Below are 25,095 nucleotides of genomic sequence, written 5' to 3' on the forward strand. Positions count from 1 at the left end.
TCTTACTAAGCATTTTTCACACAGTCACAGAATGGGGAAAAAGCCTTAGTAAATGAAGGCCAAAGGAAAATGATTCCAAAGCTCTCTTCTGGCCATGCCAAATATGGTTTCCATGGCTTCAAAGATTAGCTGTCATTTAACCAGTTCAACTCCAGATCTTTTCCAATCTTCAAATTCAGTTCAATGGTACTCTTCTTCACACCAACCTTAAATCTGTAGCACTCAAAGCATGGTATTGAATGCAGAGTAGTACAAACCATGTATTTGCTCTCATACATGAAAGATATAATACTAGCAGCAAGAAGGCCATCTACAAGATGTTCCTATACCTTAAAATGAAAAGGGTTATCTATTTATTTATTTATTGGTATTTTGATATTCCACTTTTTACTATGAATGGACCCAAAGTGGATTACAATACATTTAAAATAGATTACAATAGTAATATATCAACAGACAACATTGGTTGAGCATCTATATATTTAAAGACATATTCATAGTTAGGTTACTTTGTTGCTATAGAAATAAGAATTCTTCTGTGGTATTTGGTGTATAACTCAAAACCAAAATCCCTTTAAATGTTTAACTTCGACCATACTTCAGTACCTACTCAAACTTTTCAAGTCAGGATTGAAAACAAACTCTGTGAGAGTACATTTGAGTGTTATTGCTCCATATCATCATTTTCAGAAGGTCTTCCAGTATCTCACCTCCCTTCAAAGGCAGTTTCATAGCCTCTTTCATCTTCATCCTCCCACACAACGGGATCTTAATCTAGTATTCTCCAAACTCATGATTCCTTCTTTTGAACCTATGGCAACAGCTGATATAAAATTCTTAAAAGTACTATTTTTAAAGCAGTGATCTTGGCCCACAGAGTATGCCAACTCTCAGGCTTTACGGGTACATTCAACATACACACAAATTTAAAAACAGAGTGGTTCTAAGAACTCATCTTAAGTTTCTTCCAAAAGTAGCTTCTTAATTCAATTTAAATCAGTCCATAGTACTGCCTGCATTCTTCCCACAACCTCATTCTAACAAAGCAGAGCAAACCCTTCATACCTTAGACCTTAGAAGAGCTCTTTTGATTTACATGGAAAGATGTAAACCATACAGAATCTTCTCAACTGTTTATTTCTTATGATTCAAATAAACAAGGATTATCAGTTAAACAAACATCCTACCTGGACTTCAGCCTATATAGCATACTGTTGTGTTGCTGCAGGTATTAATCTCCCAAATAATGTCAAGGCTCATCAATTTCGAGCATCTGCAGCTTCTATGGTTTTTCTATGCTCTGCTTCTATTCAAGAAATAAGCAAGGCAGCTATCTGGTCCTCTATTCATATCTTTGTCAAACATTGTTTAGAAGAAGATTCTTGCAGAGACAGTAGCTTTGATCAAACTGTACTGAAAAACCTATTTAACTAATAACTTCAACTCACCCTCCACTCGCTCCTCAACAGGGCTGCATATACTTCTAATGTACCAAAATAAAATATTTTTTCTTGCAACCATCAGCTTGGAAATACCTATTTGTGAGGTTTAATTTGTTCCTTCGTATCCATGGAGAAAACAAAATTGATTACTGGTAATAGGTATTCTGCATAGACAGCAGGGCAAATCAGCCACACAATCTCGCCATCCTACTCATAGAGTTGAAGCTTAGCTTGTGAAAAGACTGAGGAGACGGGTGGAGCAACTAAGCAGGAACTCCCATGCATGCTCAGACTTGTTTTCTGAGCTCTGAGAGATCATACCTGTGTTGGTGCCATCAGTTGATGTCACCTGCTGTGTGGCTGAGTTTTGTCCTGCCATCTATGGAGAACTCCTGTGGGAGGTAAGCAGCTTCGCTTTTCCCAAGGACAGCAGGATGTCAGTCCTCACAACCCCCACCCCCACCTCCCCTTTGAATTGGTTCTCCAAGTCTTTAGCTTTGTATAGACTGAAGGGACTTTGTGTGAGAGACAGTGATGTGGCTTGGGTTGCACATGCCCAATTGGGCATGTCTTCTAGAAGCTTTGAAATACAACTTGCATGCCGGGTTCCATCTGATGATATTAATCAAAAGTGAGGACTGATATCCTGCTGCTCTCATCAGGGCATCTGTTACAGTTAAGCACTACATTATTACCCTGAATCCCAGCCTGATGCATAAAGATCTGAACTCTTTTTTTCTTATTTTTTTTTTTATTTTCTCAGGCTGGTAAATGAAGAGCGTACTCTGGAGGTGGAGATTGAACCAGGTGTCAGAGATGGGATGGAGTATCCCTTCATTGGGGAAGGTCTGTAGCAGGCTATGCTGTTTTAGATTGGATTGGCCTTTGTGTAGATGGGGATATGATAGAGGTGACACTTTCTCTTCCCATATCTTTGCAGGTGAGCCCCATGTAGATGGTGAACCAGGTGATCTGCGCTTTCGCATCAAGGTCCAGAAGTAAGTATAGAATGCAGCTGTTTTTCAGAAACAATAGGATGCTGGAGAAAATAACTATCCATCTGAGACTAGCAGTGTGTCATATGTACATCTGCCTTTATCTCAGACTGATTTGCCCTGTGAGTTGCATTATTGTATTTCTCTGCCCTTGGGAGGGGTAGAAAGAGTGGCTGTGCTCCCATCATACTTTTCTGTATAAAATAAGTGATTCCCAATATCTTCTGCTTTCCTTCTTGACAGGCACCCAGTGTTTGAAAGACGAGGAGATGATCTATATACTAATGTGACTATCTCGCTGGTAGAGGCACTCATAGGCTTTCAGATGGATATCGCACACCTAGATGGTCACAAGGTGAGGCATGTGCTGGCCTCATGTCTTCTGCTATCCTTTCATCCTTTCCCAAATAAGTATTTGCTTTTGCATCTTTCCTTGCGTATATACAATGTTATAATTTTTAGCAAAGATGTAATGCTAGTTATTTTGATCCACAGGTCTATTCTTTAATGCTGAGAAGTAAAGCACTTATTGTTGTCTGCTAACATGCTTAAATGTAAATTGTTGAGATTGCTCTCCAGTTCCTATACTGTAACTTCTCCAGGGGCGATCCGGGAAACTACAGACCGGTTAGCCTGACTTCAGTGCCAGGAAAAATAGTGGAAAGTGTTCTAAACATCAAAATCACAGAACATATAGAAAGACATGGTTTAATGGAACAAAGTCAGCATGGCTTTACCCAGGGCAAGTCTTGCCTCACAAATCTGCTTCACTTTTATGAAGGAGTTAATAAACATGTGGATAAAGGTGAACCGGTAGATATAGTATACTTGGATTTTCAGAAGGCGTTTGACAAAGTTCCTCATGAGAGGCTTCTAGGAAAAGTAAAAAGTCATGGGATAGGTGGCGATGTCCTTTCGTGGATTGCAAACTGGCTAAAAGACAGGAAACAGAGAGTAGGATTAAATGGGCAATTTTTTCAGTGGAAGGGAGTGGACAGTGGAGTGCCTCAGGGATCTGTATTGGGACCCTTACTGTTCAATATATTTATAAATGATCTGGAAAGAAATACGACGAGTGAGATAATCAAATTTGCAGATGACACAAAATTGTTCAGAGTAGTTAAATCACAAGCAGATTGTGATAAATTGCAGGAAGACCTTGTGAGACTGGAAAATTGGGCATCCAAATGGCAGATGAAATTTAATGTGGATAAGTGCAAGGTGATGCATATAGGGAAAAATAACCCATGCTATAATTACACGATGTTGGGTTCCATTTTAGGTGCTACAACCCAAGAAAGAGATCTAGGTGTCATAGTGGATAACACATTGAAATCGTCGGTTCAGTGTGCTGCGGCAGTCAAAAAAGCAAACAGAATGTTGGGAATTATTAGAAAAGGAATGATGAATAAAACGGAAAATGTCATAATGCCTCTGTATCGCTCCATGGTGAGACCGCACCTTGAATACTGTGTACAATTCTGGTCGCCGCATCTCAAAAAAGATATAATTGCGATGGCGAAGGTACAGAGAAGGGCTACCAAAATGATAAGGGGAATTGAACAACTCCCCTATGAGGAAAGACTAAAGAGGTTAGGACTTTTCAGCTTGGAGAAGAGACGACTGAGGGGGGATATGATAGAGGTGTTTAAAATCATGAGAGGTCTAGAACGGGTAGATGTGAATCGGTTATTTACTCTTTCGGATAGTAGAAAGACTAGGGGACACTCCATGAAGTTAGCATGGGGCACATTTAAAACTAATCGGAGAAAGTTCTTTTTTACTCAACGCACAATTAAACTCTGGAATTTGTTGCCAGAGAATGTGGTTCGTGCAGTTAGTGTAGCTGTATTTAAAAAAGGATTGGATAAGTTCTTGGAGGAGAAGTCCATTACCTGCTATTAAGTTCATTTAGAGAATAGCCACTGCCATTAGCAATGGTTACATGGAATAGACTTAGTTTTTGGGTACTTGCCAGGTTCTTATGGCCTGGATTGGCCACTGTTGGAAACAGGATGCTGGGCTTGATGGACCCTTGGTCTGACCCAGTATGGCATTTTCTTATGTTCTTATGTTCTTATGTACTTTACTATTGAAACCTCCAATGTTGGTCAGTTACTGGCAATTGTGGCTTGCCTTGGAACTAAATATGTTTGCATCTCCTGGGACACTGAATGCTACCTCCACATCACCCTCAGGAGATTCACTGTGAGGAAAGAGTTAGAGGAAGTCCCATGGTTTTTCCATTGTGGATCCCCTATCATACATGGTCATATCTCTCTGGGCTTTCCTGTTCCTGCTCCCACTCCACAAAGTTAAGTGAGGAGAAGGTTTTAAAGCAGCGGTCTCTTCCATTTTTAGGTATGTTTCTTTCCACATGTCAGATTAGTTGGTGAAGGAGGCTGCCTGTGGAGATCTTGTCATAAAAGGAGTCAGGAGGCCTCCTCAGGATTTGTCACCTTCTCAAGGGAGTTGAGTGCTTGGTCTTGTTGGAATGGAAATGCCTTAGAGAGGCAAATCCTTGCATAAGTTGTATCCTCTGTAGGCAGAGATCTAAAAAAAAAATGTTTGATTCCTGTTTTCATTCTTAACTTCTGCAGGACAGAGAGGTAGAATCCCTCTGTATGCATTCTTCTCTGTAGCCTTGTCCATTTATTTCTTTTAGGGAGGACGTGTATGTCACACCTTTTTTGAACTGGGTGCAGCAACTCCTGGAGAGTCCAGAGGAGGCTCGTTTTGAAGCTGGGACCACGCTTTTTGGCTTAGGCAATGTTTAACCTTATCTGGATTTGTCCTTGGCCCGTGTCCTCTACTGTTGGCACAGAGGCAATTGAGGATGCATGAATGCTGTCAGGTACAGCATCTGAAGCCTATCTCAGCAAGTTTCCCTTACGGGAGGAAGGTGTTCTTTCAAGAGGTTCTACAGAATGTAGTTAAGGATCTAAATCCCATTCCCTGTACGTACCCGGATCAGTCCAGACTGTGGGTTGAGCCTCCTTTCCAGCAGGTGGAGACAGACTAAAACTGAAAGGATATCCTATATGAGGACAGAGCCTATCCTGTAACCCTTTAGTATTTGTCTGTCTCCAGCAGGTGCAGCACGTCTCCCTTCGGTCTCCTGATCTAGGCTAGTCAGCCTTCTTTCTCTTCCTTCCTTCTGGGATCAAGCAAGTACTTATTCCTTAGGGATTTTGTAGTTGTTTTCTTCCTGTTAAAATAAAGTTAAAAAGTTTAGTCAGGAAGTTGTGGATTTTTTCTTCAGGAGACTGTTCCGTCTCCTGGCTCTTGCTGGACTCAGGGGGGCTTTGCCTCTTGTGCAGTGCATAGCCTGTGTCCGTTACCGCTTCCAGGTGTGGGGACTGAGTCTGTCCAGGCTCCCCCCCCCCCCCCCCCCCCGGCTGCCGAAGGGTCTTAATGTTACGCTGCTGTGCTCAGTTTCTTTACAAAAAAAAAAAGTGACACAGAAACAGGCTTAAGTTTAAAAGTGCTCCCAGTGCTTTTAATACTTACCTACAGCAGCAGACCAATATTCTGTGTCTTTCTCCCCCGCCTGGGTTGAACCGGCAGCCAGACAGGCAGGAGTCAGCAGGTTTCCCCCCTGCTTCACTCCGGGCCTCCAGGCTTTCAATCAAACTTTTTCTCTGCAGCCTTTTTTTCTTCAAAGCGGCTATCTTTGCCGCGGCAGGCAGCCTGCCTCTTCTCTGCCAGCCCCTTCGTGTTTTTTTGCGAGGGGACTTCTTCTCTGCCTCCCTGCCGGGTGGGGTAGGTCCCTCCTCGGCAGGGCTGGCAAATTTAGCCCAGGGATCAACTCCCCAGAGCTTGGCCAGGCCGGGAAAGCCCGGGAATGGTGGCCATTTTGGATTTTTTGTTGGCTCTGTTTTCGGAGCTCCCTGGGGCTGGGGGGCCGATTTTTTTTTTTTTTTTTTTTTTTTTTTTGCAGCTACCCCCCGATTTCAGCCCCCTGGCCCCCCAGGATGGGTTTTCTGTCACCCTCTTGCCTCTCCCTTCCCTCCCCCACCCGGGACTTCCAGGGCTCTGATTTTGCCCTCTTCCTGCGAAGATTTTATTTAGCTAGCCTGCAGGAGGAGAAGAAAGTTCCCCCCCCCCCCCACCGGCAAAAAAAAAAAATGTCTTCGCTCCGTGCCATTGACGGTTAGACCGGCTGCAGAGCCCTGGGGTCTCTTGGGGCTCGGGTGGTCCCGGGAGTGCCCCTCCCTCAACCTCCCGGTAGATCTGGTACCCCCGGATCCTGCCGCTAATCCGGATGCGGAGGATACCCTTCCACCCCTTACGGCCTCTTTGCCCAAGGATATGGACCCGGTCCTGGTGGGAATCAGGGATCCGGCAATCGCCTTCCCCTCTCATCCCACGCACAAGTTGTAGCACCTGCAGGAATGGAACGCTCCCGAGTCGGGACTCTAGGCGGGCTGTGCACTAGATAAGCTCCCCCTCCCGGAGGTATGCTTAGATTAAAAAAAAAAAACAAGACAATAATCCCTCCGGGGACTACTTATGCGATCACAATACCGGAGGGTTTCCCAGGTTTTAAAGCCGCACAGGTCCGCATGCTCAAGGCTCATGTGATGCGCATTTTTTATGTCCTGGCGCTGGGGGTGCGTGCGCCTATTTGCAGCAGTCTCTTGCTGCAGGCAGGTCTCAGGTGGGTTCAAAGTTTCTCCGCACCCGGGACCCCCCGTGGGCAGAGGCTGCGCTTTCGACCTTCTCAAAGTCCAGGCAAAAGCGATGGCTACGGCGAGGTCTGCCAAACAGCTCCTCTGGCTGCGCCATTGGTTAGCCGATCCGTCCTCCCGTTGCTGTTCAAAGGTAAGTTGCTCCTTGGCAAGGGCCTTGAGAAACTATGGATTCCTTGGGGGAAAGTAAGGTCCATAGGCTTCCGAAGGACCGTCCGAAACCATCCCGTTCCTTTACACCCTCTTGCCCACGTTATCTGGGCCAGAGACGGTATACCCCACGCGGGCAGGGTGACTCCTCAGGGATTTTTTTCCATCTTGGTCGCAGCCTTCACGTGGGCGCCATCCCTTTCATGAGGGCCAGCCCACGCGCTCCATCCTTACGTCTGCCACACAATGAAGTTCACTTGACTCTTTCCTCGGTCCCCTTCCCAGGCGGTCGACTCTCCCTGTTTTTCGTGGCATGGGTCAAATTCATGTCGGACCAGTGGGTCCTCGATGTCCTCAGAGACGGGTACACCTTCACTTTGTTCGAGATTCTTGAGATCCTTTTTCTATTTCCCTGTGCAGTCGGTCCCAGCGGCAAGCGGTGGAGCAAACCCCCGCCTGGCCCCCTGTGTCTGGGCGTGGTGGTCCTGGTTCCAGACAGCAAACTTGCCACAGGCCAGTATTCTATTTACTTTGTCGTTCCCTAACACGACGGGTCTTTCTCTGATCTTAGACCTCACAAGAGTCAACCGGGCCCTCAAGATCCCGCTTTCCACATGAAAACTCTACGAGTGGTCCTCGTGCCATTTCGCCCCGGAGAGTTCCTCGCCTCACTTGCTTTGACAGAGGCGTATTTCCATATTCCGATTCATCGTGGCTAGCGTAGTCTCTTCACGTTCACATCCTCCACCAGGACTTCCAGTTCAGGGCGCTTCCCTTTGGTCTCGCGACGGCACCTCGCGCCTTCACCAAAGTCATGGTGGTGGTGGCAGCTGCTCTCCGCTAGAAAGGGATTCTTGTTCACCCCTACCGGGACGTCTGGCTCATCAGGGCGAAGGCGGAGGCTCTTGCCGGCAGGCGGTGGATCACGTGTTAGCTCTCCTCGCGTCTCTCGGGTGCATACTGAATTTCTCGAAGAGCTACCTTCAGCCCTCCCAGGAGTTGGGGTTCCGGGGAGCCCACCTCGACAACCGGGTGGGCAAGGTCTTCTTGCCTTGCGCACGGGTTCTCGAGTTGATCAGCCGGTTTCAGAGTCGGGTCTTGCTGCCTTCTCCGGCGGCCTGTGTCTGCCTGCAGGTCTCGGGCCCCTTGCCTTCTGCCATTGACCTTGTCCCTTGGGCTTTTGCTCATATGCTATTGTTCCAGAAAGCTTTGCTGTCCCGTTGGCAGACAATGTTGGAACAGTTTCACACAGTCCTCCCGTTTTTTGGGTCTTACTGTCTCCGACTTGCAGTGGTGGCTTTCCCTTCCTCATTTGCTACAGGGAAAGCCTCTCCAAGTCCCTCAGTGGACGATAGTAACCACGGACGCCAGTCTCTTGGGCTGGGGTGCGGTCTGCCTCTCCCAGTACGCCCAGGGGATCTGACTGGCAGCTCAGTCTCGCTGGCACATCATTCGGTTGGAGGCTCAGGCGATGTTTCTAGCTCTTCTGGAGTTTCTCCCCCTCATCCGCGGCAAGGTGATACGGGTCATGTCGGACAGCTCCTCCACTGTGGCTTGTCAATCGCCAAGGAGGCACCCGCACTCCGCTGATGGCCCTGGAAACAAGCAGTCACTTCGCCTGGGCAGAGCAACATCTACAGTGCACGGCGGCCTCCCACATTGTGGGCAAGGGGAATGTTCAGGCTGATTTTCTCAGTCGCTCGTTCCTGGGGAGTGGGAACTCTCTGAACCAGCCATGAATCTCATCGTCGACAGGTGAGCCATGCAGGGAGGCTGGCATTGGGTCGGTGCATTGGGTCCTCTGAGGCCGAGCAGGGAGGCTGGCAGCGTTATTGTCCTTCAGCTCCCGGGACTCCGGGCTGACTTCAGAGGGCAGGGGTGAGTTATAATTTCTGCATTTTTTTTTTTTTAATCGTTGCCGCGGCGGCACTACTGAGTCTGGGCCAGGATTGCGCTGTATTTGTGTTGCCTGCCAGCGACAGCGTGACGTTTTTTGTTCAGGGCATATTTATTTCTTGCCGGCCGGCCTGGAAGTTTTCCCGTGTCGCGGCTGCGCGCGTTGCCTGGTATAGGGCCTGCCCTCCCCCTTCTTGCCGCGTGGTGGCATGTTTTCCCACATGAGGCCCCGATCCAAGTCGCCATCCTGCCACGCATGCAGCTTACATGGCCACGTGCTGAATACGGATTTTTTATGCACAGATTGTGCACCTGGAATGGAGGGCTCGTCTGGCCTAGAGGCCTTCTCCCTCGTGGTAGAATCGGGCACCTAGGGCCTAGACTCGTGAGAGGAGGAACTCCCTCCGGTTTTGGCTCCGATGGGAGAATCCCAGGCAGGGAGATAGAGATGGGGCCCCGACCGCATCCCCCCAGAGAGAGGGGGATCCGGAGAGGTTTTCCCCGGAATTTGTTCTTCTGATGCACGAGGCCTTCCTGCAACGGAAGCGCTCGGGGTGCAAAAGATCCGGGGCCACAGAAGATGAGGCGGAGCCTCCTGAGAAGCGGGTTCGAAGTACGGATTCTAGTCAGCCCCCTAGGGATCAGCCTCCTCCGAGGGAGGATGGGCCTCGGGGATCATGAGACCAGGCATCAAGGTCTGGATCGGCGCCACCTTCGGGGGCGGATGCAGGGGCGGCCCAGGGGCAGGCGGATACGGATTCCAATGATACGGATGACCCCGACGTCTCACCCAGATGTCTCACCCACTGAGAGGAGCGATCCCAGCGTGGTGCATCTATTTAAAAGAGGCCTCAAGGTTTCACAGGAGGAATTGGACAATGAGGGTGTTAATCCTGTCTTCGATGGCATTAGAGGTCCTTCTACTTCCCTCTGCTGAAGAAAGTCCAGAAGCTGGTGACATGGGAGTGGGAAGCTCCTGATGCAGGGCTGAAGGTGGGCAAAGCGATGGCAAAGCTCTGTCCCCTATCCACAGAGGTTTTGGACCTACTGAAGATTCCTAAGGTGCATGCTGTGGTCTCGGCGGTCACTAAGAATACCACTATCCCTGTCGCGGGGGCGGCCGCCCTCAAGTATATGCGGGACCGGAAGCTGGAGATTCAATTAAAGTGGGCCTTTGAAGTCTCTGCTCTGAGTCTTCGGGCGGCGATCTGTGCCAGCCTCATGCAGAGAGCATATCTGTGTTGGGTCCAGGAGACAGCTGCCAGCTCCGGAACAGTTTCAGTGGGGCGTTGCACTCATCCCGTTTAGAGGCAGCGGTCGCCTATGTGGCGGATGCGCTGTATGATCTGGTGCAGACTTCGGCGAGAAGTATGGTGTCCCTGGTGTCTGCGCGGCAACTCCTCTGGCTGAGGAATTGGGTGGCGGATTTGTCCTCTAAGTCTCAGCTTTGCAATCTGCCCTTTAAGGGCAAGCTCCTTTTCGGGGAGGACCTGGATCAGATGGTGAAGCTGCTTGTGGAGTCCAAGGGCAAAAGGTTGCCTGATAGGAGATCCTCTAAGAAGATGTTCCCTCCTCGGAACCATTTTTGGGACACCCGACGCTACAGAGCTAACAGATATACCATTTCACCTGTTTTCAAACCAGCTGCAGGGCATCAGCAGTCCTTTCGCGGAGGTCGCCGTCCCAGTAGAGATTTGGGACATCTCGCTGTGGGCAGCAGCAAAGCCTCCCAATGAAGCCATGAGCACCCATTCCGGTGTCGAAGCTGTTGGAGGCAGATTATCCAACTTTTACGCGGAATGGGCAAGAATTACCTCAGACCGGTAGGTCTTAGAGGTCGTCAGAAACGGCTACACTCTGGAGTTCTCGCGTCCGGTCCAAATGGTATTTGTGGAGTCCTGAATGGTCTCACGCAGCAAGTGCGAAGCGGTCCAGGTGACTCTGCAACAACTTCTCGACCTCAGGGCGATTGTCACGGTTCTGGAAAATCAGCAGGGCCGGGGCAGGTACTCTATTTTCTTCATGGCCCCAAAAAAGGAGGGCACGTTTTGGCCCATCCTCGATCTGCAGAAGCTCAACCGTTGCCTTCGAGTTCCTTGTTTTTAGATGGAGAAGTTGAGGACGGTGATGGCTGCGGTTCGAAAAGGGGAATTCCTCACATCACTAGATCTCACGGAGGCATATCTACATATTCCTATTCGGTTGAGTCACCAGAGGTTTCTGCGTTCCAAGGTCAACACTTCCAATTTCGAGGTGTCCCATTTGGTCTTGCAACAGCTCCTTGAACATTCACCATGGTCATGGTGGTGGAAGCGGCCAGAAGGAGGGGATCTTGGTCCACCCGTACCTGGCAACTGGTTGATTCGCGCAAAGTCTCGGGAAGACTGCGAGCGGTCGGTTCGCTTGGTGATGTCCCGCCTTGCCGGTTGATGTATGCCACTGTCGTCGCATTGTCGGAGAATACTCGAACCATTCTGCCTCGAGACGCACCGCCCTTGTCTCGAGACGATTGATGGACCACGAGCCTTCTGTCGCCGACCAGAGCCCTTGAGCGGACCTCTCTGCACACACTGCTCCCCAACTCGAGAGGCTGGCATCGGTAGAAATTATCAGCCAATTCGGTGTGTCCAAAGTCACCCCTCGTTCCAGATTGGGTTCTAAGAGCCTCATTAGTATGGAAATTTAGGATTACCTCCACCTTCTCCTGGATTGGCTCTTTATTTCCTTTGGGGAAACAATTCAGTTGAGGTATCAGCAGGGTCACAGCATTTGTGATGTCATTGAACATTTTTAAAGCTGCCTTTCCATTGGTTGGTACCTGTGGTCCCCAGCTGATTCCATTTCTTGCCTTCTTTCATATAGAGAGAAAATACTTTGATATTTAGAGAGCAACTTTTAAAAATCATTTACCTGGGTAAATTATTTTTTACCCAGGTAAATACTGTCTGTAAAAATATACACTGGGATCAATAATGTTTGCAGTTTTATCCATGGGAAAAAGGCAGGCAGGCTTAGGCAGAGTTAGGTTGGGGAAGACAATAATAAGCATATTGTACTTTATCAGAAATATGCATGTTATTTTTCAGGAATAATTATCTACAGAAAACACAGGTGCAAATCCCTAAATGTACTGTTTCCTGGGCAATTTTCAGAGGGTAACTTTCTCTTTAAGAACTGGTGCAAAGTTTGTGGGGGGAAAAGCACCCATAGACTTTTCACCTGCTCACAGAGTTTTGAAAATTACTCCTTAATGATATACTTATTGCATAAATTCACATAATCCATTCACATTGTCAAAACAAGAATACTAGGCGGCATGAAGTGTTCATCTCATTGTTTTGTTTCAGTGTTTAAAAACCAGTTCTAGCAAAGCATGTTGTATTGTCTTGTTGACAATATAAGAATTCAGCTTTGGTGTTGGCAGACATGGAAATCTTTGTTGGTGGCAGCATAGCATTATTTAATGCCACATCTTCAAAACATTGCTATCGATATCTATTCTGTGGTTAGCATATTCAGACAACATATCTTCTTCTTCCTCGAGTCAGAGCACGACAGACCAATAGATTATGCACACCAATCAGCAGATGGAGACAGATCAACAGGTTCGCAGATGTCACTCTTATACACCTCGGTGCTGACACCAGCCTGCCAGTATTCTCTGTCTCCAGTAGATTTTGGACAAGCATTCCATGCTGTGGAATACAGCCTTAGTGAGGCTGGGTTAAAAGAATGTATGGTTTGTGGGCTGCTCCTGAGATGATCAGCTGGTTATTCCTCCATAGAAAATAGGCCTACATTAGTTTGGATTCTTTTTACAGATCCTGAGGTGACAGCCTGGGTTCCCTTCCTCAGCTGAGCAAAGCTTTGGAACAGTTAGGCTTCTGGGGTGACAGCCTCTCTTATTAATTACCAAAATAGGGTCCCAGATTCATACAGTCCATTACTACCAATAGTAGTTTCCTTATTTCTTTTTAACAGGCACACAGATTCACCCATTGAATATACAGAGACATCTTATGGGATATCTCAAGGTTGTTAGCACTTTTAGGAGATATGATTATCTCTTGTCCTGTGGAACCAGCTTTCCCCCTAGCTAGGTGCTATGCCAAAACTCAAATATCAGACAATAACCTCACCTAGTAACTCCGAAAATATTTCTCTTTGCAAGATTATATGCTAATCTATTTTAGAAATTACAGAACCTTATATCATTTTAGATTATTCATTAGGAATCACAGCTACTAAATTAGTATTCAGCTGATAATTGTGCGTTGGACAAGTCACTTTACCCTCCTTTGCCTCAGGTACAAACTTAGACTGTGAGCCAGATACTTACCTGAATGTAATCCTCCTTTGAAGTGCCTGAAAGGCGAAATATAAATCAAATAACTGGATCATTGAACTTCTGGGTTGATTTACTGTACTAACATAATGTATTCCCATATAAGGTAAAACTCAAATTTAGTCTAATAGTATTTATTTATTTATGTATTTATTTATTTAAAATCTTTTATATACCGCCTATACAATTTGTGTAGGTCTAAATGGTTTACAAAATAGACCATATATAATTAAAGCATAAATCAGGCAAATCAAATACAAAAATTAAGATGATACAAATCATAAAAAATAAAAAGACATTAACGGCCAGATTTTAAAAGGCTTGCGTGTGTAAAACCAGGGGTTTACGCGCTGCGCGCATTTTAAAACAGGCCTAGCCACGCGCGTAAACACCGGTACGCGCACAAGTGCCGGACCTCTCCGAAGGAGTGGGCCGGGACAGCGCCATTGTATGTTGTCCTGATGACTCACACACAGGCAGCGAGCCGATGCATAAAACTTACTTCAGCTCCAGCAGTGAAGTAAGTTGCAAAACAAAACAAAAAAATAGGATAGATTAGGAAGGTTTTAGGGGTTGGAGAGGAGAGGGGAAGAAGGAGGGAGTTTAGGTAGGGGGGGTAGGGAAGTTCCCTCCCAGTCTGCTCGTTAATTGGAGCAGACTGGGAGAGAATGGGGGAATGCCAGATTTCGGCGCCACGCATAATCTGCAAAAATTCACCCCCCTTGTGCGTGCCGCCCACACAGGCACGTGGATTGTAAAATCCAGTGCACATGTGCGCCTGGCCACCCAATTTTATAACACGCGCATCATCGCACGCATGTTATAAAATTGGCGCTTATGTTTTAAAATCTACCCCTAAACTAACAACTAAAAGAAGGCCTCAAGAAAGAGGGAAGTAAAGATAAACTGCTTGATGCCTGCCAAACACAACATAGATATGTTTTCAGTTTTTTCCTGAACTCCTTTCGATTGTTATAAACCTGAGTGAGTCTGGGATTGAATGCCAGAGGATTGGACCTGCTACTGAAAAAGCACACTTTCTGGTTAAATCAAGCCTCACTGTTTTAATCATGGGAACTTGTAAAATATTTTTGTCTATGGAGCGGAGTTGACATGATGGTTAGTATATACGCAATATGGAACACAACCATACAGCAGAAGGTTTATATATAAAATTACGAATAGTTGTCAAAATTTTGTATTGGATTTGTTGCTATAGGGGAAGCCAGTGCAAAGTATTAAGAGTTGGGGTGGTATCTCTGATTTTTGTATTAGCAAGATGAGTAGAGGCATTTTGTCAGCTGTGAGGAACACTCTGCCCAGCTGAGTATTGCATCAGGCTCCCAAGTACTCCAGGGACTGAGAAGGCACCAGGTTGATGACACAGCCCAGCAACTCCAGTAGAGATCTCACTCTGTGCACTGAGCGTGAGCACTCCTCCTGCGATTTCACCTGGATGAGCCAGTCCAGATAGGAGTGCACCAACACCCCGTCCTTTCTCAGGGCTGCTGCGACCGCCACCATCACTTTCGTGAAGGTTTGAGGAGCCGTGGCTAGACTGAAGGGAAGGACCTGAAACTGAAAATGCTGATCCAGCACCTTGAACCGGAGAAACTTCTGATGGCCCTGCCGAATGGGGATGTGAAGTTAGTCCTTGGTGAGATCCAGAGATGCCAAAAACTCTCCATTTCAGACCACCGAAATCACGGTACACAAGGTCTCCATCCAGAAGCACGGCACCTTCAAACTCCGATTCACCTTTTTCAGATCCAAAATGGGGCAAAAGGTGCCCTCCTTTGGAACCACAGAATAAATGGAGTACCTTCCCTGTCCTTGCTCGGACAGCAGAACCGGGATGATAGCCTCTAGGCTTATCAATCTTTGCAGCATCTCCCCTTTGGCTGCATGCTTGCTTTGGAAAAAACAGTGTGACTCCAGAAAGACCGTTCTGAGCGAATGAGAAAACTCTAAGGTGTAACCGTCTCTGACAACCTCCAAAACCCACTGATCGGAGGTGATCTTGCTCCACCCCTCGTAAAAGTAAGATATATCCTGCCTCCGATTGCTGCCTGCGAGGACTTCATTGGGAAGATTTGTTTCTGCTTGCTTCCTAAGTGGAGCCGCCTGAAAGGTTTTCCCGAGCCCCAAAAGGATTGCTGTCTACCTGAGGACTGCCTCGGCACTGAGGTCCCGGGGCCCCTCCTGGAGCGAAACCTCCTCGTCTCGCGAAACTGGGACCGGGAAGAAAAGGGCTTCTTAGACGTTTTCTTGTCCTCTGGTAGCCTGTTGCCTTTTGGTTTCTCCCAAGGATTTCATAAGCTGATCGAGGTCCTCCCCGAACAGAAGCTGCCTTTAAAAGGAAGGTTACATAATTGAGACTTGAACGAGAGGTCTGCCAACCAATTACGCAACCACAACAGCCATCTTTCCGCCACCACTGAAACCATACTTTGCACCATGGTACACATGAGATGATACAAGGCATCCGCCACATACACGACCCCCGCGTCAAGATGAGTGGTTTGGGCAGGTGACAGTGTTCGAGTTAGCCTGCTCCTGTAGCTTCAGGATCTAGCATAAACAGGCCCTCTGCATGAGGCTGGCACAGACCGCAGCGCAGAGACCTAGCGCAGTCACCTCAAAAGTCCGCTTAAGCTGAATCTCCAATTTGCGGTCTTGAATATCCTTCAGGGCGGCTGCATCAGCTACCAGGTTGGTGGTCTTCTTTGTGACTACCGACACACCTGCGTCCACCTTTGGTGTCTTAAGTTGGTCCAAATATTCCTGCAGCATAGGATAAAGCTTTGCCATCGCTCTCCCCACCTTCAAGCCTGAATTCGGGGAGTCCCACTCCCAGCTAATCAGCTTCTGGATCTTCAAGGGGGGTACTTCCCTGACGCAAGCCAAGCAGACAGGAGGGGACTTTCAGCCCCACTGAGGGAATCAGAGCCCTGGCTATCGGTGGCCTCGGGCTGAAACCGCCAGGGGTATCCAACCCCCCATTCACCCAGCTCAACCCGAGGGATAGCCCTCGACAGGAACCTGGCACCTTAAGGAGTGCTAATCTTCAAGTCACTCAGGACTGCAGGTTTACATCTGCTGGAGGCAGGGAAATACTGAGGGGACTGCAGGTGGCACTCTCGGATTAGTGGCAGTGCCCAAAGTTTTGTCCTCTGCTTCCTTCTACTGGTAGGGATGAATAAACTCACTTGTCTGGACTGATCTGTGGTATTACAGGAACAAAAATTAACAGATAAGAACCAATTTTCCTTTAACTGAAGTTATCTATTTCTAGCAGTTTCTGTACCTTCATGAATAATATCTATTATGGCCGAGTTTCACTCTCTTACATGGAGCTGCCTCAGGGGCAATTGATTGTAACAGGACTTAGGTTTGTTCGCAAAGATGATATCGCAGTGACATTCATGCAAAGCGTACGAAGAGTATTCAAGCTAGAGTATTAGCTTAAATACTCTTCGGGATGAATAAACTCACTTGTCTGGACTGATCTGTGGTATTACATTCATGCAAAGCGTACGAAGAGTATTTAAGCTAATACTCTAGCTTGAATACTCTTCGTACGCTTTGCATGAATGTCACTGCGATATCATCTTTGCGAACAAACCTAAGTCCTGTTACAATCAATTGCCCCTGAGGCAGCTCCATGTAAGAGAGTGAAACTCGGCCAGAGTCGGGCATTTTTAATAAAGGGCTTGTTTTTATCATCCGATTCCTATTGTCTTCACTGTTACACAGCCAACTGGATTGGCTTCCGCTTTGTTCTTTGGTAATATCTATTATGTACAGTCTTTGCTTTTCTAAATGTTTTATGCCGACTGTAAGGAACTCTTATATGATCTGCGTAATAAGATTTAGCTTGGCCTTGGAAAAAACACAAAAAGGCCTGTGGCCAACTTTTTAAAATTCTATATCTTCCTCCTTTTTTAATTCAGTCCTGTTTAGTTAACTGAAGAAATGATTTGTAGGGCTACACTGTCATGCTGGATTAAAGACGTTTTATAGCAGAAGTTCATGTGGACTCTAGAAATCTTTTCCCGAAGCATGGGATCATTCCATGAGAGGATAGGCCAGTTCATGGGCAGAGTTGGTGTTTGGTCTGTCCTTTGGAGATCTGTACAGCAGCAGTGTGGCTTCTTTGCACACTTTCACTAGGCATGGTTGCACATAGTCAAGGCTAGGGAAGTAGCTGCCTTCACACTGGTGGTTTTGTGAGGGGCTTGGGTAACATCCTGCCCTAGAAGGGACCAGCTTGGATACATCCCATTGGTCTGGCCAAGTCTGTCTGAATGAAGAGGAAAGTGAAATTATTACTAATGATTTCCTTTCCTTTAATATAGTCAAACCAGGCCAGACCCTCCTTATACTGCTGGCATCCTTGAGGTGTTTGATACCTTCCATGATTTGCTTTACTCTCTGCATTAAAGACGTTGTTGCTAGTGTGCAAGTAAGTAGAATTCTTCTTCTATTTAGAAACCATTCTGCTTCCAGCTTCCTGACTCTCCTGAAGTCCATTGGTGTTTAACCATTTCACTTTAACTTTTTTTTTTTTTAAATCTGGTTTTTGTATTGAAATTGTCCATAATTAGCTTGTTACAGAAATGCTGTCAGACTGATGTCAGCATGGAGGTATATAAGGACTGACATTGGTGAGGCTGTTGATCTCTATTTTCATCTGCTGGTTGACGTGCATAACCCACTAGCCTGGTCTGACTGTATTAAAGTAAAGAAAATTATCAAGTAAGTAGTAATTTCACCATTCACTATGGTACTTTTCAATCTTCAGGTTCACATTGTCCGTGATAAGATCACTAAACCAGGTGCCAAGATCTGGAAGAAGGGAGAAGGCCTACCCAATTTTGACAACAACAACATCCGAGGCTCCTTAATTATTACATTTGATGTAGAGTTTCCAAAAGAGCAACTGACAGTTGAGCAGAGGCAAGGTATGCCCTTGTAGAACCTCATGGTTCAGTCCATGTCATACTTTTGCTCTCATATGTTCTTGCTATTGAACACACTTTCTTTACTTCCTGCTTCCCCCTCCACACTGAAAACTACCAAACAAATATGCTTGCTGTCTAAGGAGGATTTCTCTTGGTCCAGACAGGGCCTTGCAATGAGGTATAAGGTAACATTGGTGATAGCATGAGGATAATCTTCTGTGTTTGTTTATTTGCTAAATTTATATACTGTTTGTCAACATTTCCAAGCAGTGTATAGTAAAATATTCATAATAAACATAAAACATCAAATAAAACAAATACAATAAAAATATAAAATGATATTTTTGTCAAATAATAACATAAAAGTAAAAAATATAAAATCCACATAAAACTAAAGATCAAAACAGATTGCTGTCTGCTATAAGAACATGAGATAAATAAAAACTGCTTGCCTTCACTGTATAGCTCCAAGTAATACCGTCGTGAGTGGCTTCATTGTTTTATGTAAAATCTTTCTGAAATAGGTTTTAACCATCTTTTGAACTTTTAACAAAACTTGCTCATCCTTAATTTCTTTAGGCCGTGCATTCCATAGGATGGGTCCTTGAACATAAAATAATCTTTCCTGGGACTCATCCAGCCTTATTTGATTGAAATAAGGGACATTTTTAATAAATTCTGAGAGACTGACCTTAAACTGCATGATGGCTGGTAAAGTTTTTTAGAGTAGCATTGAAAGTAGGAGAAGACAATCCATTTAAACCCTTGAAAACAAGTACTAAAGTCTTAAACCAAATTTGCCACTTATTGGGGAGCCAGTGAAGATCAAGCAGTGCATGGATTTGCTTGGGTAGGTTCATAGCATTCTTGCGTGATCTTCATATTAGAGGTTTAACATCTGTAGGTATTCTAGATCATGGGAACATTAGATAATTATTTTAGTCAATGTAGTGCTTGGAAATGGTGCTGGATTAACAGCACTGTACACCAAAGTCCTTCATTTATCAACAGAATAGTTATGGCATTAGCAGTGCAGACTTTCTCTACATTGCCCTGCCAATCTGTATGAGAGGCCTCCTATGGCTCAAAGAAGAAGCTGAATGCACCAATAAAATGGGAGCTAACTGCCTTGTGTCTGTCTCTTCTAGATGTGAAGCAGCTACTAAAACAAAACTCTGTATTGAAGATCTACAATGGACTGCAGGGATACTGAAAGGACCAAATTTCATGTTTGAAAAGGAAAGCACTGGAGATAAACTACAATATGATTTTTCTTTTCAAGAGACAAAAACTTGACAGTTTTGTAAGACTTTGAACTTGGGGCAGAGCACCTTCTTTATAGGTGGTAATGTATTTGAAGCGGTGAGAAGTCTCCAATAGCAAAATAACTTAAGACTTGCTTTCCCCTTCTTGGTTGTCTGGGTATAGATTTTTTTTTTTAAATACAGACTGGAAAGATCTTTTTTTTTTAAATTCATTTGAATCGTCCATTTCCCTTTAATTTTTTTTTATTTATGAATGAAATTTATACAAAAACATTAGCCTTTTATTTTTCTTCAGATGTCTTTCTCCCATCTCCTCCAACTCTGCAGCTTTTCTCCAGAACATAAACTTATGTTACCCAAAAGTTTGCCAGTTTATTTCTGTACTCCTCCAAGACATTAAAAGTGTCGCCTAGAAACAGGTCCAAATTGTTGTTCTTTGTGCCTAGAAGTGGTTTGCTCTATTTTTCCTCTGAATAGTTATTTTTCATTCCTGCTAGAATTGGGGTGGGTGGTGGGTTGGCTTTAGCTATAGTGCTTCCTTCGCTGCTTTTGATCAGCAAATCTATTGTTCTCCAAGGACAATCAGAATGATAGTCTTCACAGATGGGTGACATCAACAGATGGAGCCCAGCACGGAAAACGTATGTCAAAGTTTCTAGAACTTTGACTGGCACACTGAGCATGCCACTATCCACGCATCCACATGGGAGTCCCCCTTCAGTCTCTTTTTTTCTGCAGTGTTAGTTGCCTCGTGGTTTGGGAGCTCTGCTCTACAAAGTTTATTCTTATTCAGAATTTGTTTCTTCAGTGTAGGGTCCCCTTTCTACAATCTGTGCTCCTCGTGGGGTGCTAGGTTTCCTTTTCTTGCCTCCTTGCAGTTGATTCCTGACATGTTGCTTCCTGGTGGCCACCGGCCATCAACCGCTCATCGGTTTCTTTTCATGGCGTCCAGTTTTTGGCAGTGCCCCCAGTGCCTGTGGACCATGTCAATTACCGATTCACATGAGGTCTGCATCCTCTGCCTGGGGCCATCGCACAACATCTGAGGGTGTCAACTATGCGATCAGATGACCCCGTCATTGCTCGGCTAGATAAAATGGAGAAGCTATTTGGTCTTAAAACGTCTACTCCATCCACTTCTGCATCGGGGACATTGACACCCGGGGGCTGAGGGGAGCCTTTAGATATCTTGTCCCCCTCTACACTCCCGGCAAGATCGCACCGAGAAAGAGGAGCCGATAATAGGCCCTCTCCATTGCCAGCGCTCTCAAAGGCATTGGGATATTCAGAGTCTTCGACGCCGGGGAAAGACCGGGCCAAGCATCAAGGGGAAATCCCAAAAGGACTGTCACCAGTCGTCGTCGGTGCACGGCTCCAGATCCAGCGCGGCATTGGTGGCTGCCGTGCCACCACCGAAACAGCCCCGCAATACGGAGGCCCCGTTCTCCAATAAACCCGGGAGTCCCAGGCATTCCTTACCAATATCTGTGCCAGGCACCGAGCTTCCTCTGAGATCTAAGGAGACTGCAGTGATGCCTCATCCCCCTCCATCAGTTCTGGCTTCCCTGGACTTCTAGGAGAAGTTGGACCACAGGGTACAGAGTACAGTACTCGGAGCCCTACAGGGCATTGAACCACCCCCGGTTCCAGCCCCCATACCAATGCCTGAGCCTGTGCCTTATCTGTTGGTGCCCCTGCTACAGCATCTGGATGTCCTACTCTGTGTCCTGACACAACAGGTGCCCAGGGGACCCTCTGTTCCCCAACAGCCACAGATGACCTCTTCTGGAGCGATTCCCATTATTGGGACCTCTGAGGAGGAAGATATCCTGCAGCCGCCAGCACCCTCGGGTCCTTTGGTGCCCGTGCCTGGGTTGTCAGGAACCTCTCTACCATCAATGTCTTTGTTGCCCTCGTGGCCCTTGGTGCTGCTGGTGCCCTCTGTGCCCAAGCCAAGCAGCTTTGACAGGGCCACCCAAGCAGACCCCCTAGGGACCTCAGCAAAGGAGAAGTGTCATCTCCCCAAGGGTCATAGGGGCCCATCGGACTCCGGTGACCTCCTCTCAGAGCCCTCGCCACCGAATGAGAGATGCAGGTCTCCGCCAGAGGACCTCTCCTTTGTGGGATTTGTCCGGGCCATGGCCAAACAAGATGCTGAAAGTTCTCACAGGACAAACAGGATGGTAGTCCTCACATATGGGTGACATAATCAGGATGGAGCCCAATCACAGAACACTTTTGTTAAAGTTTCTAGAACTTTGACTGGCACCTACTGGGCATGCCCATCAGAGCACCAACCCTGCATCCAGCAGGGGTCCCCCTTCAGTCTTCTTTTTTCCGCGCAGCAGTAGGCACGCAGGTTAAGGAGCTCTCTAGAGATTCTTGACAGGAATTTTCCTCATGGAACTTCTTTCAAAATTTTCAAAAACCTTTACCCCATAGGGGTTCCCCTATCGATATCCATACTCCGCGGTCGAAAGGTAAGGTTTTACCCTATTTGCAGTCTATTCCCATCGAGTTTTCTCCTCAGGGCCTACTGGCCAACGACTGCACCGCGACTAAAGTTTTGTCGGAGTCATGGCTTCTGGTTTTCGTCGGTGCCCCGACTGTACTCGAACAATGTCCATCACTGACCCGCATGGGTTCTGTGTCTGGGGTCTGACCACGATGTCCTTACTTGCAACAAATGTGCCCAAATGACACCAAAGAGTCTAAAGGCTCGTTTAGGGGAAATGGAGTTTCTCTTTCAGGTAAAAACCCCGACTCCATCGATAGCTTCAACGTCGTCCGAGCCGGTGCCAGCACCGGGACTCTGCTGCTGCCCGACCGGCGTTGACGATTCCAAAGGTGTCTATTCCCTCTTTGCCTCCTCAAGAAAAGGACCGAGGAGATCATTGTGAAAAGCATTGACACCGCCATTGGAAGGCTCAGTCCACCGATCCAGGCAAGTCCTCGGCATCGGCGTCAACAGAGCCACCAATAAAGAAGGCCCGAACAGAAAAGGCCCCATCCTCTTCTGTGACCGGGTCACCGAGGCGTTCCCTACCTTCAGTGGTGCAGGGATCCGCGATTCCACCTTCACCAGTGGACCCTCTGGCTATGCCAGTGCTGCCTCCTATGCTGGAGCCTGGGTTCCATGCCCCAGGCTTCTGCGAGGAATTGGATCGGATGATCCAAGAGGCCATCGGTAAAGCACTTCAGGGCTTCCAGCCTCCATCAACGCCGGTACCGGTCCCCGAGCCGGTCCCCAATCCGATTCCCGTAGCCCTCGCACTGCTACTGGGAAGACTAGATGCGTTGATCGGTGCCCTGCCATCAATGGAACCGAGAGCACCAGTACCTCCGGTGCCTTCTACTCCGATTCCATTATCATCAGATGAGGAATCACCGATACCCATTCCACCGTCTGGCATTTTACCACTGACTCGCCCATCAATGACACCGGTCCCTTTGGTTCCTCCATCGATGCCCTCTGTGCTACCTCCGATGCCATCGTTGCTGCGGCCTGGTCCCTCAGGATTAGCACATTTTCTCCCTGCTGGAGACCCTCTAAGTGCTGAAGATCAACACTATGATCCTTGGACAGACGATACCTCCCAGGATACAGATGATCTACCATCAGGGCCCGCTCCCCCGAATGAAAAACTATTTTCTTCACCAGAGCATCTGTCTTTCATTAATTTCATCAAGGAAATGTCTTTGCCCTACACGCCAAGTTACACGCCAAGTTGAGAACTGGAGAGATGTGAGCTTTACGTCCCAGAGTTCTGAATATTTTACCGGTAGCAAAGAGAGTTGATACATCCATTTCCCTTGAAAAAGACTCTTTTGAGTCGAAACATGGCCCATGTCGGGTTGGATATTGAATGACCTTCTATTGGCTAAGTATTTTCTGTTACTAAAATTTGGGTATTAAGCCGGTTTAGAGATTTTTTCAGTAGATGCTTTATATTTGAATTGGTTTGAATTTGAGAAACCCATAATTTATAATATTCAAAAAATTATAAAAAATACAGTTTTTGGAAGACGTGAGACAAATGATTAAACAACTTTTGCTCATAGGCTGACTACTGCCTGCGGCCCATTGAGGGCGAGAGACAGCAGATTAAATCTTGTCTTGAACATGTGCCGATGATATTGTCTCTAGTCTGTTCTAAATATTTTTGTGGTAATAGTTAAAATACTATTTCCCTCTCTAAAGTTTGTCACTTTTGTGCTGAGTGAAACCATTCCTTTCCATCTTCAGACAGATGACTCTAGGCTCAAGATGTTGGAGGTACTCCAGTTTCTTGATGTTCCCAAGGAAATCATGTCTATTCCTATTCATGAAATACTGCTTGATCTCCTGAAGAGAAACTGGGAACACCCATGTTCCGTTCCCCCTGTCAACCGGAGGACAGATGCCACCTATCTTGTGCAGTCAGCTCCTGGGTTCCAGAAGCCACAGTTGTATCATCACTTAATCAACTCTTCGTTCTCTAAGTGTCTCTCTGGTTAACAGCTGCTTATTCTACCCCCAGTTTTATCCACTGTTTTCCCAGTTCTATGTAATCCCAGTTCTCTGTAATGCTTGTTGCAATATTGTGTTACATTGTTAACTGATATGATTTGTATCTTGCCACATGAATGTCGGTATAGAAAGTTCAAAATAAATCACTCTGTGGTTGTTGAATCAGCCCAGAAGAAGGCACGACGTTCAAAACCTCATTCCTCCATACCTCCAGGGAAGGAACAAAAATCCCTGGATGCTTTTGGCAGGCGTGTCTTCCATGGCTCAATGCTCATATCTCACACTGCCTCTTACCAGTTATACATGACCCAGTATAACAGAGACCTTTTTAAGAGAATCCAGGATTTCTCTGATTCTTTACCAGAGCAACTCCAGACTCAACTTCATTCTCTCGCTCAAAAAGGTCTGGATGCTGGAAAGCACGAAGTCTGAGCTGCGTATGATATCTTTGACACGGCCTCCAGAGTATCTGCAGCTGGAATCAGTGCAAGAAGATGGGCCTGGCTAAAATCCTCAGACTTAAAACCATAAGTCCAAGTCAGGCTAGCAGATTTACCCTGTGTGGGGAGATAATCTCTTTGGGGAAAAGATCCGAGAGACCGTGGCGCAGTTGAAGGTTCACCGTGAGACACTGCGCCAGCTTTCTTCTGTGCCATCTGAGTTCCCTTCCGCCCCTAAGAGAACTTTCAGACATGACTCTAAGCGGCCCTACCGACAAGCCAAAAATATTTTACCCTCCGGCTTCTAGAGGTCGCCCTTCCAGACCTTACCAAAAAGGTCAATCCAGGCAGTCTCTGCCTCAAAAGTCTCAGCCAGCTTCTCAGCCTGGACCAGTGT

The 25,095-nt window shown here is 46.6% G+C and overlaps 1 protein-coding gene across 2 annotated transcripts in view; it reads left to right on the top strand.

Moving 5' to 3' along the window:
- The window catches only part of DNAJB11 (DnaJ heat shock protein family (Hsp40) member B11), a 73,838-nt gene extending 53,670 nt beyond the window's left edge, over positions 1-20,168 (top strand). For both annotated transcript variants that reach the window (XM_029606469.1, XM_029606468.1), the window contains exons 6-10: positions 2,206-2,288; positions 2,383-2,440; positions 2,681-2,792; positions 18,324-18,483; positions 19,632-20,168. In XM_029606469.1, coding sequence (XP_029462329.1) covers positions 2,206-2,288; positions 2,383-2,440; positions 2,681-2,792; positions 18,324-18,483; positions 19,632-19,696 — 478 coding nt within the window. In that variant the 3' untranslated portion in view covers positions 19,697-20,168. The remainder of the gene's footprint in view (positions 1-2,205; positions 2,289-2,382; positions 2,441-2,680; positions 2,793-18,323; positions 18,484-19,631) is intronic.
- Positions 20,169-25,095: the final 4,927 nt, after the last annotated feature.

Source organism: Rhinatrema bivittatum, chromosome 6 (assembly GCF_901001135.1).
Source record: "Rhinatrema bivittatum chromosome 6, aRhiBiv1.1, whole genome shotgun sequence".
In the NCBI taxonomy this organism is placed as follows: domain Eukaryota; kingdom Metazoa; phylum Chordata; class Amphibia; order Gymnophiona; family Rhinatrematidae; genus Rhinatrema; species Rhinatrema bivittatum.